At 36.0% G+C, this 16,300-nt stretch overlaps 6 protein-coding genes across 6 annotated transcripts; 3 read left to right on the top strand and 3 right to left on the bottom strand.

Moving 5' to 3' along the window:
* Window positions 1-526: 526 nt before the first annotated feature.
* Window positions 527-1,462, top strand: RO3G_04524 (uncharacterized protein; the record flags this gene model as incomplete). Its single annotated transcript, XM_067659114.1, has 3 exons — window positions 527-540; window positions 603-781; window positions 852-1,462. The coding sequence occupies 3 exons, from the start codon at window positions 527-529 to the stop codon at window positions 1,460-1,462; spliced, it is 804 nt and encodes a 267-aa protein (XP_067515215.1).
* A 443-nt stretch (window positions 1,463-1,905) lies between these two features.
* Window positions 1,906-3,518, top strand: RO3G_04523 (chitinase 1; the record flags this gene model as incomplete). Its single annotated transcript, XM_067659113.1, has 3 exons — window positions 1,906-2,010; window positions 2,074-2,266; window positions 2,335-3,518. 3 exons carry the CDS (start codon window positions 1,906-1,908, stop codon window positions 3,516-3,518), a joined length of 1,482 nt encoding a protein of 493 aa, XP_067515214.1.
* A 349-nt stretch (window positions 3,519-3,867) lies between these two features.
* RO3G_04522 (uncharacterized protein) lies at window positions 3,868-6,015 on the bottom strand (the record flags this gene model as incomplete). Its single annotated transcript, XM_067659112.1, has 4 exons — window positions 3,868-4,750; window positions 4,805-5,286; window positions 5,343-5,684; window positions 5,851-6,015. The coding sequence occupies 4 exons, from the start codon at window positions 6,013-6,015 to the stop codon at window positions 3,868-3,870; spliced, it is 1,872 nt and encodes a 623-aa protein (XP_067515213.1).
* Window positions 6,016-6,559: 544 nt separating this feature from the next.
* Window positions 6,560-8,165, bottom strand: RO3G_04521 (uncharacterized protein; the record flags this gene model as incomplete). Its single annotated transcript, XM_067659111.1, has 6 exons — window positions 6,560-7,043; window positions 7,133-7,323; window positions 7,382-7,442; window positions 7,535-7,593; window positions 7,681-7,904; window positions 7,955-8,165. 6 exons carry the CDS (start codon window positions 8,163-8,165, stop codon window positions 6,560-6,562), a joined length of 1,230 nt encoding a protein of 409 aa, XP_067515212.1.
* Window positions 8,166-9,385: 1,220 nt separating this feature from the next.
* Window positions 9,386-11,821, top strand: RO3G_04520 (uncharacterized protein; the record flags this gene model as incomplete). The annotated part of the gene is made up of 5 exons (XM_067659110.1): window positions 9,386-10,084; window positions 10,146-10,870; window positions 10,933-11,375; window positions 11,431-11,639; window positions 11,765-11,821. The coding sequence occupies 5 exons, from the start codon at window positions 9,386-9,388 to the stop codon at window positions 11,819-11,821; spliced, it is 2,133 nt and encodes a 710-aa protein (XP_067515211.1).
* Window positions 11,822-15,101: 3,280 nt separating this feature from the next.
* Window positions 15,102-15,436, bottom strand: RO3G_04519 (uncharacterized protein; the record flags this gene model as incomplete). Its single annotated transcript, XM_067659109.1, has 2 exons — window positions 15,102-15,317; window positions 15,386-15,436. 2 exons carry the CDS (start codon window positions 15,434-15,436, stop codon window positions 15,102-15,104), a joined length of 267 nt encoding a protein of 88 aa, XP_067515210.1.
* Between the last annotated feature and the right edge of the window lie 864 nt (window positions 15,437-16,300).

Here is a 16,300-nt window from a genome sequence, read left to right as displayed (position 1 = left end):
TTTCCACTGGTGTAGGGTATTATTATTGACATTTGCAGCCTTGATTATCTATTTTAACTTCATTAGCTTTTCTTTCAAGAAAAAGAAGCACCACTTCACGGTTCCTATTAGTGTAAATACTGTACCGAATGGATTTTCTCTTCACAAAAAAGTTTTTTTCGTTACAACAATGCAAGGGACAGTTGTTTCAAGTCAAGGTTTTTGGCTATTGATATGCATTTTCGAAGATCAATCAAGCTTCTCAATTGGAATGATTTTTTCTCAATGAAAGCCGTTACTTCTTTCCTTTCGACATCAATGATATATCCACCACTGTCCTTGCGAAAAAAAAATGTATTCTAAAATTAATAGATGTAAACGAAAGATATGAGAAAAAGTAGTTCGATGAAGTGACCAATATATTTTCAAACATGCATTTTTTTTTGGACCAAACTGATCTGAAAAAAAGTAGCAAATTTATTTCTAAAACCCGATCGCTATTTTCAAAAAATTTTCCAAGTGACAGTGGAAGCATTTTGGTTTTTATATGGCCATGCATAAGTAAACTACAGATAAGATGGGTATTAAATATTGCATTTGTTTAAGCCTTTTATTTAATATAGAAAAAGCAGCTCAGAATCGAAAAAAGCAGTGAGCTTAAGACCTGATGTTGATGAAGATCTAAATGTATTGAGTGATGATCAAGTAAAGGAAGATGCTCAAAAAATGGATGCTCTTATGCAACAATTACTAGGAGGTATTGAGGAGGAAGAAGAACAGCAAAATGAAGAAAATGACCAAGGTAGACGTTATACATAAAGAATTACTTTAGTACATCACCCTTCCTCTGACATGATTTTCAAATTATTCAGGCGCAGAACAAGCAGAGGAAGAATTTGCTTTTCGATTATTTGCGAACCAACCAATAGCCAAAGTAAATATTGTTGAAGAAGAAGAAGAAGATAAAGCACAATTGGTATCAGACTTACAGCAAGTAGAATTTGATGAAACAGATCCAGAATTTCAAGCAAAGGTCAGTCAGGTCGTGGTTGACTATGATATGATTATACAGCAATCCACACTACCTTACCCAACTTTGCAACTTCCCCAGCGTGTTATTCACCTGAATAGTAAAGAAGAAGCTCCAACCAAAACGAAAATAAAGAGAAAGAGTAAAAAATGTCGAGATTTTGAAAAGAAGGTGAAAGCAGGTGAAATACAATTGAAGCCAAAAATGAGAAATCCTGCAACACCAGGAGGTTGGCCGGGTTGGCCAGGGAATCTGACAAAGGTCGCTATTGTAAACTATGTCAGTCCAAGGAATAAATCAAGACCATATCAAGGATCATATAAAACGATATCAAAAGGATCAGCAAGAGGTGGTGGAATAGGTGGTGGAAGAGGCGGAGGTAGAGGTGGAGGTAGAGGCGGAGGAAGAGGTGGAGGAAGAGGTGGAAAGAAATTTGGCTTTCGTCCTCATTAAATAAACCTATCAAAAGTACATAAAGAAACTTCATAAATACCAATATACACATTTGGCTGTATTTGCACCTTATCATAACCTATGTCTTTTTTTTTTTTTGTAAGGATCCTATTTGGATGTGTTGTATACGAAATAAAGCTTCATTTTTTGACAAGTGAATGATACTATACCTTTCGTATTTGGCTCTGATACAATTTTGTTGAAACGGTTGAGAAACAGTGTCTTTATGACTCTTCAGGGATATTGTCGCTTTGAAAACAGACGCATTCTTATTTTTTTTTTGTCTCTAAAGTGCGATTATGGGATAAGCTTTATAATAATACATACTCCTCTTATTGTTGTTACTTTTTAAAAAAAATAAATAAAGAGTATAAATACCTTTAATAGAAAACTAGACAACTCTTTCATCTTTCTCGTCTTCCATTCATTTCTTTACTGTTAATATGATTTCATGCAACATCCTTGGAATAACCATTGCTGCCTTCATAACCAGTACTCTAGCTGCTTACTCTTCTAATGGTGTAAATGTGATGTATTATTGGGGTCAGGTAAGTCTATTTTGCTACTTTTACAAAAGGTGCAACTTGTTGACAGCATTTGTGGTCTTTTAGAACTCTGCCGGTGGTTCCAATACACAAGGTTCATTGGTGAGTTATTGCCAGTCAGGTCAAGTAGATGTGATCATTTTATCCTTTTTAAACAAATTCAACATGGGCGGACTTCCTGAAATTAACTTGGCAAGTGCTTGCGAACAAACATTCTTTCCAAACACGAACTTGCTTCATTGTCCCACTGTGGGGTCTGGTAATTAAATACTTTGCGAAAAGAACTTTTTTTTAAAAAGCATGTGTTTTTGTTGCTACAAATTATAGACATTAAAACATGCCAAAGCAATGGTGTCAAAGTACTTTTATCTCTTGGTGGAGCTGCTGGTTCTTATGGCTTTAGCAGTGACTCTGAAGGGCAAACTTTCGCAGAGACCATTTGGAATTTATTTGGCGGTGGCACTTCTGATACACGCCCATTTGACGATGCGGTAATTGATGGTATTGATCTCGACATTGAAGGCGGATCATCTACTGGTTATGCTGCCTTTGTCACCGCTCTTCGTTCAAAGGGTCATTTTTTGATTGGTGCTGCCCCTCAGTGTCCTTTCCCAGATGCCATCCTTGGATCTGTTATCGATGCAGTTGGATTGGATTTCGTCAATGTTCAATTCTACAATAATGTCTGTTCTGTTGCCTCAGGCTCTTCCTTTAACTTTGATGTCTGGAACGATTGGGCCAAGAACAAATCACCCAATAAGAACATCAAGGTGATGCTGACCGTTCCTGGCTCCTCCACTGCTGCTGGAAGTGGCTATGCTTCCATAGCAGAGCTTGGCCCCATCGTTTCTTCAGTCATTTCTCAGTATTCTAGCTTTGGTGGCGTCTCTGTCTGGGATGCGTCACAAGCCTGGAATAACAACGGGTTTCATTCTGAACTTTACAGCATTGTTCACGGGTCAAGTGCAGCTTTAGGTCAAGCAGCCAGAAAAACACCGTTCCCGAATACCTCTTCCATCACTACTACATCCTTGGCTACTGCTTCATCTGCCTTGTTCCCTCTTCTATATGCTGGTCGGTCTTGCTCTTCTCAAAGCAAAGTGTCTTGCACATCCACAGGATCCTACACCATCTGCAATTATGGGAAATGGGTCACTGCTCCTTGTCCTCCAGGTGTAATTTGCCTCTCAAGCGCCCAATCGAACAATACAGATCTCACAGTCTCTGCTCAGTTCTTTATCACATCCTTCGCCGGGGGATCTTTTAAAGCTATCATCAATGCACGTCGTACAACATTGACTCCATTTGAAAAGATGAAAACTATCGAATTCACCGTACCAGACCATGTTCGATTGAGCCAGTGTAATTTGGGCAAGATTGAGCAAGTAGGCCGCAGTGTCCGCATTCGACTCAAGGATCATCCAAATATGGCATTTGTGCTAAATCTTAGCGGAAATGTTTCTTCTGATGCCTTTGTGGCTCCTGACCCTTCTTCTTGGCGCTTTAGCTAAAAACATAATATTTTCTTATTTGCTAAAATATATTAAAAAAAAACAAAAGAGTATGGATATAATAGATGGGGTTTGACCTTTTTTTATTGGAGTGTAGGAGGAAGTATTATTAAAAAAAAGTAATAAGAATTGTCTTAAAATATATATAATGTTTGTATGAGACATGATTTCATCATAATTTACAGAGAAAAACGAAAAAAAAAGTGAAAAGAAAAAAACGTTTGTACAACTAGTTTTTCTTTGAAGGGTGAGGACTAGAAATGAAGTGATAAAGGTGGATTGTTATGTTTTGGAGTAGTTGCTATATAAAATAAAATGAGTCAACATGTTTAATGTGTATTTTTTTATTTTAGTCCTTACCTTCGTTTAATTGTTGTTGAGCGGCGGCCATTGCCATTTGCATAGCTGCTTTATTTGTATTGGATGAGCCATTGACAACAGCAGCCATGTTGGCAGCGATCATGCCATTAGCCATAGCAACAGCGGCTTGCTGGGGAGTAAGCTTTGTGCGACTGGCTTGCCTTTTTATAGGTGAAGCAGGTGTGGCTATTTGTTGAACAAAAGTGGGTGTAGATGAAGGGGACCGATTGGATGATTGTGGAGTTGTTAAGGGTTGTGGAGATTGTTGTTGTTGTTGCTGTTGTTGCTGTTGTTGCTGTGTCTGCTGCTGCTGTTGTTGTTGTTGTTGTTGCTGAACAGCAGCAGCTCTTGCTTGATTAATCATATTAAGTGGTGTTAAAAAAGGAACAGTCATCAAATTTCGTAGTTCTGTCTCAGATAAGAGTTGAACACGATGCTTGAGATATAGACTGTTCATTTCATCTATCACCAATGCATTACCGTCCTCCTCATTATCATCATTATCACTATGATCTGAATCAAATTGATATCGATCCAATGTTCTTTCATGTGTATCCATTGATGGCTTTGTCTTGCCACCAATAGATGATGGCCGGAATCGACGAGCACAACGATCTAAAAAGACACGACCACCGCGACCCACTCGTTTACGATAATACATGCGTGATGGTCTATTGTTGGATGATAAAGGCTGAAAGAAATGATGTGGTGTTGATATGGGGAAAGGTTGGTAAGGATTTTCGGTTACGTCTTCATATGGCAGGTCAGCTTCCTTCTTGCGCAATAATTCAGCTTCAATAGCCAATTGAGCAGGAGATTTTTCAATACGAATGTCCCTCCTAAGCTTGTGAAGAGGAATTTTGATTGTAGCGCTAAAAAGAAGTGTAAGTTATGGAAACAGAATGGTACTAAAGCTCTCTTTTTACCCAGAAGAACCACTGATAGAAGTCTTGCGTTTCTTCTTTGTCATATGAATCAAGTCTTCATCTTCTTTAATACCCAGCTTACGCTGATACTCTTGCAACACCACCTTTTTATCAAACACAGTGTGTTCCAACACAAGGCTCTCCTTCCTGATCTTTTCGCGGCGTAATACCATTTCAAGCAAGTTACGAGCCATTTCCATTTCAGAACGTAATTTCCGCAACCGCTCCAAGGACTGTTGGTCCGTACGTCTTGTCTTACGTACAGGTTTTGTTTCACGACGACGGAAACAGATATAAGGATCGAGTTCATTCTTGACGGTTTCTTCGAGCTTCAATTGAGGTATGATGGATTTGCCTTTTCTTTTCATACGACGGTTGTACCAATGCTCATATACGACAGGAAGGCTAGGACATTGATGAAGTTTTGAATACTCAGGCAGATGCTCTTTGAATGTTTTGAAATCAGGCGTTTGCTCAGGATCCTACAATAAAGGGGAATTCAATATATTAAGAAAGGAGTTTTGTGTTACAAACTTACAAGATACAAATGTGGCCAATTTTGATTGGCCATTGTTTCGCATTCATTCATGATACTTTCAAAAGCGTCTTCAGAAAGAGGTTCACCAGGATATTGTTTATTATAGGATTGTAAAAAACTATCATCATCTTCATCCATAACATAAGGACAACCAATACAATCTTCAACTGTAGAAGAAAACTTGATAAGAGTTGAAGGCTCCTTAAACTTCTTTTTATATAAAGCTGTATAATCATCACTTGAAATAGATCTAGAAGCATCTGGTGTAGGAATGTACTTCTCTATAGAGACACCAGTAGTTACCGCAGCTTGAGCAGCAGATATAGCGGCTTGTAAGTCATGCTATTTTATGAGAAAATTTTTTTTATTATTATTCCGTCGGATAATTAACGTTTGTATAGTTTGTATTATAAAATAAATCACGCCCGTTTTTTTTTTTTTTTTTTGTAAAAGACCCACAGGATACCCTCTCCACTCCCCACTCCCCCAATAAAGAAATAAGCCTTACCTCTTCTTCCTCTTCTTTTTCTACACCAGTTTCTATTTGAGGTACTGCTCTTTGTATATTAGTAGCATCGGCCAAGTCAGGGAGTTCGTGTTCTTTATAAATAGGTAGTGGGTGCTTGGGTGAAAGTTTTTTCACTCTGAATCGAGACACCATCTGGTTCGTCATTCTTTGGAATCACCTTTTTAAGAATAAAGGAAATAGTTTATAGTTCAAACAAGTAGAGAAGGACTTTTTTGAGGGAAAAAAAAGGAAGCTACTTCTTTAGTTCAAAAATAATATAAAACTTTTTTTTATCTGCTAGGGTTGCCTCTTTTTTTGGGTTTCGTTTCCAAAAAGATGATTTGGGAAAGCTCCTCTCAGAAATTTTCGATTTACGTCATTAATCGGAGATTTAATTGTTTTAAACATGTGTGTGTCAAGGGAGAGGAAGATGAAAAGGGTAGGGGGGGATAGCATAGGTATGAGTCAGTCAATATTATTTACATATAGTTCTTTACGTAACTATTTTTAAGCAAATATAAATGGGCGCTTATAAAAGGGAAGGAAGGAAATGAGTGGAATGGAAGCGATGAAAGAATATCTAAAACTTTGTCAGTTTAGAATGAAATGGATCCACTTGACGTTGAGGATGCCGTAGTAACTGGCTTTTTTAATGAACCAGTTGAGGTTGATTGAGTATTGTGGCTTACATTCACTAGCACGAATTTAATTAGCTTGCATCTTGTTTATCGTATGGATGCTTACTTTTTAATTGTGCGACTTTTTCGTTTTTGGCAATTACAGCTTCTAAACAGGCCTTCCATTTTGACAGGTCGTTTTTATCTGCAATTTTCATAACATGAGCTGTAGGAGAAGCCATGAAAGTCGTGTTGAGTGAATCAACACCTTGAAATGAAGAAACAATTTCAATACAGTCACTGTTTCCATCGGCTTCTTCCTTTGAGATTTCTCGTACTTGTGCTCGCTCAAGTTGAATATGGCCCTTGTACTGCAAAGCAAATTTCTTTCTTTTAGCATAGACCAACATATCCGAAAAGAGAAAGTAAGCCCTTTCTTCGCCTGCTCCAGACTTATTGAGTTGCATAAAGTCGCCTTGTAAGTACAATCTACGGTCGGCAGTAATACCGAAGGGTTGATCTGTCATTGAACAATGAATTTCATAGACTTCATTTATATTTTTGGTATCAGCAATGCTACAATGATAAACAAAGTGTTAGGTTGCACATAAATAAAATCCCTTAATCTGCTTTTTTTTTTTTTTTTTTTTTTTTTTTTATTTTACTTGTGTCTAAACTCTTCAAATAATTGTTCAACTCGCTGCTTACATTGCAATAATCCAATGTAATCAGGATGCATGGATGAAGTATTGTCGGCTAAGGACGTCAAGATTTTTGCGTAGCGTAAGATACATGTATTAGGAGCCCTTAGTAAACTTAAAAGGTCCCTTCCCTTTTCCGAGTCCTTCTCCACAGACTACAAATTTTATCTTAAGTTTTTTTTTTGTGCAATTCTTCTTTGTTCCTTTTCTTACTTCCAAAAACTTCTTGAATGGTTGATATCGACTCAATCTTTCAAAAGTGCTTACTGCAATGCTATAGTGATCTAAATAGACGCGGTATATTTTTTGCATCTTTGGAAACTACAACCTCATAAGTATTGCCTCTATTCCTTTTTTTTTTCTTACTACTGACCCACGTGAGAATTATATCCGACATGATCTGAGTTGGACCCCAAATACTGAACCTATAATAGAAAAGTGTTAAAAAAAAGGGCACAATTACAATCATAGGCATACCGCTCTTCTAAATCATTCAAAATGGATTTATGTACTTCTAAAAGCTCTTCGAGGTTACCGAATAGCCAAAAAATCTCTCTTTCGGTACAAGGAGGCTTCTTCATACCCAAAAAACTAAATGATGATTGCTTGGTATTTTTACGTAAAGGCAAAATATATACATTTTGTAAGGCTTGTAACACATTTTTTACATAATCCTTTTCTGTGTGATATAGTTCTTGAATTAACAATTCTCTGCGCTGGTATACAATCTCCTGGTCTACTACATATGTTACTATTTAGCTCTGGCTTTATTTAAAAGACATATACCAAAAACTGCATCGTCATCATCATCATAATCTAAACTGTCAATGATATCAAACTCTGAATCAGGATTAGGTACAACCAATTCTTGTACTAAAGAAGAATGACTTGATGATATCTTTAAACTATTGACAGAATTGAAAACAGTGACTTCAGATTGTTTGTCAAAGTTTGTAAAAGATAAATTTTGTTGATTATTGCTATAGCTTTGAGGCATTGCTTTCTCAATGTATTTTATATAGAAAAAGAAAGAAAGAAAAATAAATAATAAACAAAAATAGGTTGCTTTTGCTTGATCGTTGTTATACGAAAAAAAAAGAGACAAATGTAATGAAAGAAGTATTTTTTTGTGTCACTCAATGTCCGCCCTTATGAAGTAACTCGAGGCTTTTTGACAATTAAAGTATTGTCTTAATTCAATCTGTCTATCATTCTAGAAAGTAGAATATGAACCTTTTTCTTGTATTTTTTCTTTAATGGAACATACAATGTTCTAAATATAAATGATCTTCTTACTGTTACAATTGGACAAGAACTTTAAATGGCATGATCTTATTTAAACATTACATTTTACATAATATTCCGTATATATCAGTAGGTAACACACACGCATATATACAAATTATAAAAGCATTGAACGGAACTGAACCTGGTTGTCAGGTTGAGTTTTGTACTGTGTTTAAAATAATGATCTATGCGGGGGTAGAAAAAAAATGTTCTTTTGTCTCTGTCTCTCTCAAGTTCAAATGAAGCAAGATCAAGGTACAAATACTGTTAGACATTAAAAATTAGTATTAACCATTAACTCAGTATATAAGCTATATGTAGAGTATGTAGAATGGGTCACTCTTCCAGCCAACCTTTATTTCATCCTTGTAAATGTTGTGGAAGCATAAAATATGTTCATCAGGATTGGTATGAGAAAATGAAGATTTGTATTGTTTGACTAAATAGTGTTTCTCATAGCTTAATAGAATGGCTTTCACACAGTAAAAAAAAGTAAAATTCGCTTTCAATTATAAAATATGTAAACTAATGCACTTTTGCACAGATATTGTGAAGTATGTGAATATGCATTTGTTTTTACGCCTATTTATCGAGAGGATATGCCTTCAAGGGTCCCGATTTATTTATTATTACAAACTGGAATTAAACAATTCATGTCAGTCTTTGTCTATATGATAAGGTGCATACTTGCTCTTTTCATTTGGCTCGTCCTGCTGCCAACACTAACTTTATGGGCATGGCGTTTCTATGTCTGGGGGATAACAAGCTTTGGAAAGCCTATACTGAACAAAGAGTTACCATTAGATTTATCTACGCGTATATTCCAATATTTTACAAGGTACCGACTACACACTCACTTATTGTATGGAAAAGACTGAGCAAACGCAATGTAGGAAAAGGTTATTAGATGATTGTTTTCATGGCTTGACAATGACAATAGCTGTGATTACTTTTGCTGTAGCAGCTTATTTATTTAAGGAATGGATTGTAAAAAATACTACAACTTTGGAAAATCGAGACACAGAATTAACTCACCGCCGTAGACCATCTAGAGTAAACAGATCGATTTTGCAGGATCAGGAACGACTTAGACTTCGACTGGAACAACTCAGTAGAGAGCTTGAATCCAGAAATACGAATAACAATACTCAACAGAGACGAAGATCCTCATTCGATATGCCCAGTGTCAGTGATGATCTTTTTACAGTCATGAGTGCACCTACTGGGGCGCAATCTCCTTTTGCAGCTTGGAGAGATTATCAGCAGCAGGCAACCGGGTCGTCCTTGTCACAAACAAGAACATGGCGAGCGAGGGAATTCACTACGACGACACATATTGCAGAAAGGGAAGACTATTTTGGAGAGCAGGTAGCACGTCGCCAAGAAGAAAGAAGAGAGCAGGATGTCAATGATAATGAAGAGGAGAATGGGAATGAAGATGACAATGAAGATGAAGAGGATCAGACGTTTGATTTAAGAGAGAATAGAGATAAAATATTAGAAGCCGTAGGTTTGCATGGTAGCCCATTCAACTTGATCAAAAATCCAATTTTGATGTCGCTTATGATTAATTTATGCTTGGGCATCACGATCTGGATACCTTATATCATAGGAAAGGCTGTTGCATCGGTAAGGATATGGATCACTTTTAGTTAATGAAGGCATTTTATAAACATGAACCTCTTTCTAGGCTTTCCCATTAAACACCTTAAAAAATGTGGCATATCAATTTACAGACATAGTATATCAAATGCCATTAGTAAAGACAATTTCAAGTCATCCGTCGCTTAGCAACTACTTGTCTTATGACATGTATCACTTGTGCTCTTTACTATACCAATACATTTCCGAACATGAAAAGATCCGCATCGCTCTCTACGTATCCACTGGTTATCTCATCTTGATCTCCATAGGGTTTTGGTATCTTCATCATAACCGCACTTTAGTTGGAAGAACTGTACTTCGACAACAAACTGTATTTTTCAAAGTACTTCTCTTCATCTTGTTGGAGCTCGTCTTGTTCCCGATCGTCTGCGGCTTCTTTCTCGATCTTTCCACACTCCCTTTTTTCAAAGAATGCAGCCTGATGGACCGTATTGAATTTGTTCAACACAATCCTTACTCTAGTATTTTCCTACACTGGTTTGTAGGCACTGGATTCATTTATAAATTCTCTGTATTTATATCACACGTACGCGAAGTAGTACGGCCTGGTGTGTTGTGGTTCATACGAGATCCTAGTGACCCTCAATTCCATCCTGTCCAAGAGATGGTAGAACAACCCATTCTAAGTTTATTTAAACGATTCATGTCTAACGCAGCTACTTACTTTATGCTGATCATGGTCGGTATGGGTTTAGTGAGCCTGTTGATTTGCAGATACACAAGTATTCCTCCAATTGTTTGGACATTTAGGTATGTGCACAGTGCTTACATTTCCAACCAAATGAAACTAAAGAAACTCACATGTGATATAGTACGCCTTTGTCTACACTACCTTTTGATTTGCTGGCCATTCAATTTATCTTACCACGTGTCATGGAGTACATCGTGCCTGGAGAATTCTCCAAAAGAGCCGTTATGACCTGGTGGCACATTGTTGCCAAACCGCTGCGTCTGTCATCGTTTATGTTTGGCGAAATAGGTCCAGAGACGCCAACGAACGGGCACTTGGCTCAGGTACCAGCCTATGATCATGTGCCTTATGTCAGACATCGAAGTATGGTGGTCCCTGTGGATCCTCAGTCACTGGCCCCATTAGATGAAACGGATCGATTGTTGGGTCACCCAGCTGGTTCTGGGGTTGGGCAAACGATGATTGTTTATATTCCTCCCTTCTTCAAGATACGCGTAGCAGTTTTTTTGCTTTTGGTTTGGATTACTGGCTCTATTTTGGTTTGTTCCATGTCATTTGTGCCATGTAAGTTACTTGTATCTAAAAGAAAGAGATGTTTTAAATTTTCCCATTCATTTAGTATTACTTGGAAGGCATATATTTGTTCAGTTATTAAATATCCAAAGCACTGTTCATGATGTTTATTCTTTTGCTATTGGTGCTTGTATAATGATATTTTTGAGCTCTTTGTTAAATACAACTTTACAAAAATGCACGTTGCTTCATCAGCACCAATACATGATAGATAAAAGCATTGTGAAGCATTACTTCTTAAGAAAAATCCGAAAGGTAAGCAAGGAGAAGAGGTAACAAACGTTATTGTATTCACTGTTTTATTTATATAAAAACAAAAAAGGTGGCCCGATATGGGTATTTATTCTCTGTGGTTGGTGTCATTATTCCTCTTTTGATAGGCTGTATGTTGGACCTTTATGTATTTATACCAATTAAACTATCTGGCATCCAAGTAGATGCGATTGATTTGTACATATTCCAGGTAGAAAGAAAGAGATTTCATTTTTTATAAATCATATTAAGCAAAGGGTCCTAGGATTGGGCTATTGGCGTAGCAAGTATGACACTGGTTTCCGGACTTGTCGGTATCTTTTCTCATAGTACATTCAGAAGTGCATGGATTGATATGGAATGGCACGTCGTCGATTTATCCAAAGCAAGCAAAAAAGTGTTTATTCCAATTATAGCCTTACTTGTATATGTGAATGTCATACCAAGCTTACTTACCTTTAGCATCATTTATGTATTTGGTAAGTCGAAATTAATAGATTATATAAAACTTTTATACTTATTTGTTATTAGCCATCGATGATCCTTGGGTGAGGGTATTAATTTTTCGATGTGCGTATCCAGTCTTGTTTTGTCTTGCCTTGTGCACAGCTCTTTGTATAGTCTGTATGAAACTGGTCAAAATGTGGATACGTAAAATTAAGGATGATACTTATTTAGTGGATAAACTATTGCATAATGTTGAATAAAGATTTTCTATAAAGTATCCAAGCACTGTTTGTTTTGCTAAATATATCGGTGCATCCGAAACTTGTTTGAAAGGTTAGATGTATTTATGTGCTAGAAGCACGTGTATGTTTGCTTTATTTTGAAGTGTTTGTCACTATTAACTTTAATTGCTCTACCATGCTTGAGTGTGAGAAATAAGCTTTGGTTCTGCTTGTTCTTGAGTCATACAAGCCTTTTCTTTTTATCTGTGCAGCATACACTTCAAAAATTATTTACAGAAACAAAATTTGTATAATTTAGCATTGAAGATTTAAATATTTATTCATGTGCGAAATACATCAAGAGAATTTTTATTACATAGGATTATGACTCAAACAGTCGTAAAATCTAGAGTCAGAGCAATTATAGAAACCTTTCAAATCTTCAAAAAGAACTTAGTTACAAGCATATCTGATTTTTAGTGTCAGCGTTTCTTCTTCAAGCATCTATTCTCTTTTCGATATGCTTTCGCGAACAGACCAAACTGCTCGATTGGATTGAGTTCTAAAGAATATGGTGGAAGATATACACGCCTGTATCCACGGCTCTCAACGAACTTTGAGGTATCAACATGTGTATGGATGGAAGCATTATCCGTCAATAGATAATGTCCCCCTGATTTACCCATGCTTATTCATTATATTCAACACGCTACCCACAAAATTATAATAATGCCCAGTAATAGCAACATCTTTCATGTTCTGCGACGATGCTTTTCCTCCAATTACTTTTTTCCTTTTTTCTTTTTTTGGAAGATTTAGTAGCTCTTGGTCTTTTCGCATTTTCGCTTACAACATCATGAGGCGAAAAGGCCTCCAACATTATGCGTGAAACTGCTTTTGTTTAAGGTGTTTTCACTACTGCTCGAGTACCTTGTCTAGACCACGTAAAGTCTTGTTTTAAGTTTATATGGAATGACGATACATCAGTAAAATCGCAATTGTTCTGTTGTGAATACAGGGCAGGACAGGTATTAAAAACAATCAAGATATCACTAAAAGCAGGACAGGATAATTTGAATAATAACAGGAACAGGGCAAAACAGCACAAGAATACCCGGGGTTGAATACAGCGCTTTATCTTAATAATACTTGGCAAAATTAAATGTACTTACGATGTATAAAATAACCTTTTATTAAATATGGTATAGATATAATATAAAATGATAAAATAGGAAGCTTGATAATCGATGAGTCTCTTGAAACTCTTTATTGAATGAAGACAGAAGAGAGGGCCAATTAAATACAAACCACGCCTTATTTTCTAAAATTAAAAAAGGTTTATATATTGAAAGTAGACTTGATACAAAAATGAACCCTTTATTGATATTTTACTACACTTTAATAATAAAAATGAGGCCTTTAAATCACAAGTAAAGTTTATGCAGAAAATAGTTGTACGAACGATAATATTGTCTTCTCTACTATAATGCAATTTCCATAAAAAACAATTAAAGATTTTCTTCTTTTTTTTCTTTGGACTCAAGTTTCAGGCCATTAGCTAATAAAAAATCATAAAAACAAAACAGTCGTTACATTTATTTATTTGTTAGCTTAGTGAGGCTTTTTCCGTTTATTTACCGTTTCAAAGGACATAAACAAGCTTTTTGAATTCTTGGAAAATCAAGAATGAGGTAATAATTCCCTCTAGTCGTGCAATAGTATGATTGGTTGTTGTGCGTCTAACATTCCAATTAAATAAAATATAAAAAGAAGGTTAATTGAAACATGCCCTTTTCTTTTCAAGATCATGTATCTGATGTACGGCCTATTGTAGATAGAAGTAAAATTCTAGACTACTCTGCCACTGGTTAACTTATTTCCCATTGTCTAAACAAGGTTTGTGGTAGATAGGGAGTCATATTCTAGTTTACCCTTTCCGCTGGTGATTTCCATTGCTTTTATGAGAATGTTTAACTCATAAAAGCTCAGTAGTTCTTCGGAATTTGCTGTTATTTTTTTTATATTTAAAATCAAATGAAAAAGTTGGAAAAGATTAATTATTTTACTTCATAGAAACACGCACATGCACTCTGTGCCTCTTGTATTTTATAAGAGTACTATTATCTCAACAATATTTTATACTTTCTTTTTTTTTTAATACAAGATGTATACTTTAAACTTAGTAAAGATTTATTTTAAAACCTTTTTTGGAGTAATCATATTTTAATGTTAGAAGAACCTAGCAAAAATGCAACACCTCAAGCTGAACATTAAAATGTTTTTTTTTTGTTTATATATATATATACTATATGCATAAATAATGTTAAATATAAGAGGAACCTATGGAACTCAATTGGCTATACTTATTTCACCTAGTTAAAGGTTCAGACAAAATATTGAAACAAAATTTTTGAAAAAGTATGACATGTAAGTTCAAGACCAATTAATGCGTGTGAAGCTAAGCTTGGTATTTCAAGTTTTGAGAAAAAGATTCACGAGTTTATTTTAAAAAATATATCCATAAAATAATTTTCAGTATTTTGTTGTGCCGTCTTTAGCTTTAACAACTGCCTCACACCGTCTCTTCATGCTTCGAACTAACCGGTCGGCAAACTCGTCATCCAGTCTTGCCCACTCTTCTTGTAGAGCCACTTTCAATTGCTCCAAGTTTTTGACTGACAATCTTTTTCTCTCAATTTATCTTTCAAGAGCATTCCATATATGCTTAATGGGATTCAAAATCAGGCCTTTGAGCAAAGCAGTACTCAAAACCCCTAATTTAGTGGGTTTCCTTCCATCATCGAGCATAGCCAACTGTATGACAGAAAGTCCTATCTTCTTGGAAGATAAAACCCTTCTTATGATGCATTGTGACATTTGTAAACCAAGGATGAAACCTGTTGGCCAAAATATCGATGAATGTTTCTTGGCCTACAGAACCGGTGTCAATAATCTCTAAAGGTCCGAAACTTCCTCTCCAAAAACATCCCAAAACCATAGCACCACCATAACCCTATTTGACTGTAGATACTATGCTTCTTTCGTCATAACGCTCTCCTTCCTTCCTGAGCACTCTTTTACTGCATTTACTGCCTTCCACGCAAAAGCGCGACTCATCAGACCAAAAAACATTTCTCCATTGGTCTTTGGTCCAATTGAGGTGTTTCTTTGCCTAGCGAAGCCTACTTTTGCGGTGTCTTGTGGTCAATCTAGACTTGCGAGCTGCTCTATACGATTTAAATTCAAGTCGATCGACATACGATCGAAGAGTTTCTATACAAACAAAAGCATCCAGTTTTGCTAACTCCCTATTTATCTCTTCATAAGAGGCAAAAGTACCCTCTCTAATTATCCTCTTCAAGCGCCTTTTAGTTCTTTCATTCATTTTCAATGGCCGCTCTGTTTGCTTATGAAGTAAGAGACTGTCATAGTTTTCAACCTTAGTTTTTATATCTTGCCCAATGGACTTGTTCAATCCAACAAGTTCTGCAATCTCTCTAGCCGTGTAATGTATTCTAAGATGAAAAAACCCCTCATGCCTTACTTTATTTATTTCATCTTCAGGCATAACTAAAGATCATGTGTAGTCTATGGAAATTCGAGCTGACATGTTTTTTTCAATGAATTGATGGATGAGAAAAAGACAACTTTACTTTCCATAAATTTGTCCGAAAATTAATTTGATGTCATTGTATTATGCACCTGATTAAACGATTCAAGCTGTTATGAAATTCTTTATATCATTTAGTAGAAACACTTACTGCTCATTTATCAGTCTATTTTTGTTAAGTGTACATATTAATAAGCCCACATTCCCATTGCTCATATGATTAAGCTCTAATAATGCTTTGTTGCTACACAATAGTTATCTTTAGAGCACAACAAAGAGCATAACGAACCCTTAATTGATTTGACTGATGATAGATCATTGTTAATCTCGAATCAAATGATGGATGGTTTAACGACTCAATTCATCGACTAGAGCATCTCAAAATA

The sequence above is a fragment of the Rhizopus delemar genome, genomic scaffold, assembly GCF_000149305.1.
Source record: "Rhizopus delemar RA 99-880 supercont3.3 genomic scaffold, whole genome shotgun sequence".
Taxonomy (NCBI): domain Eukaryota; kingdom Fungi; phylum Mucoromycota; class Mucoromycetes; order Mucorales; family Rhizopodaceae; genus Rhizopus; species Rhizopus delemar.
This window is presented reverse-complemented; position numbering and strand designations above follow the sequence as displayed.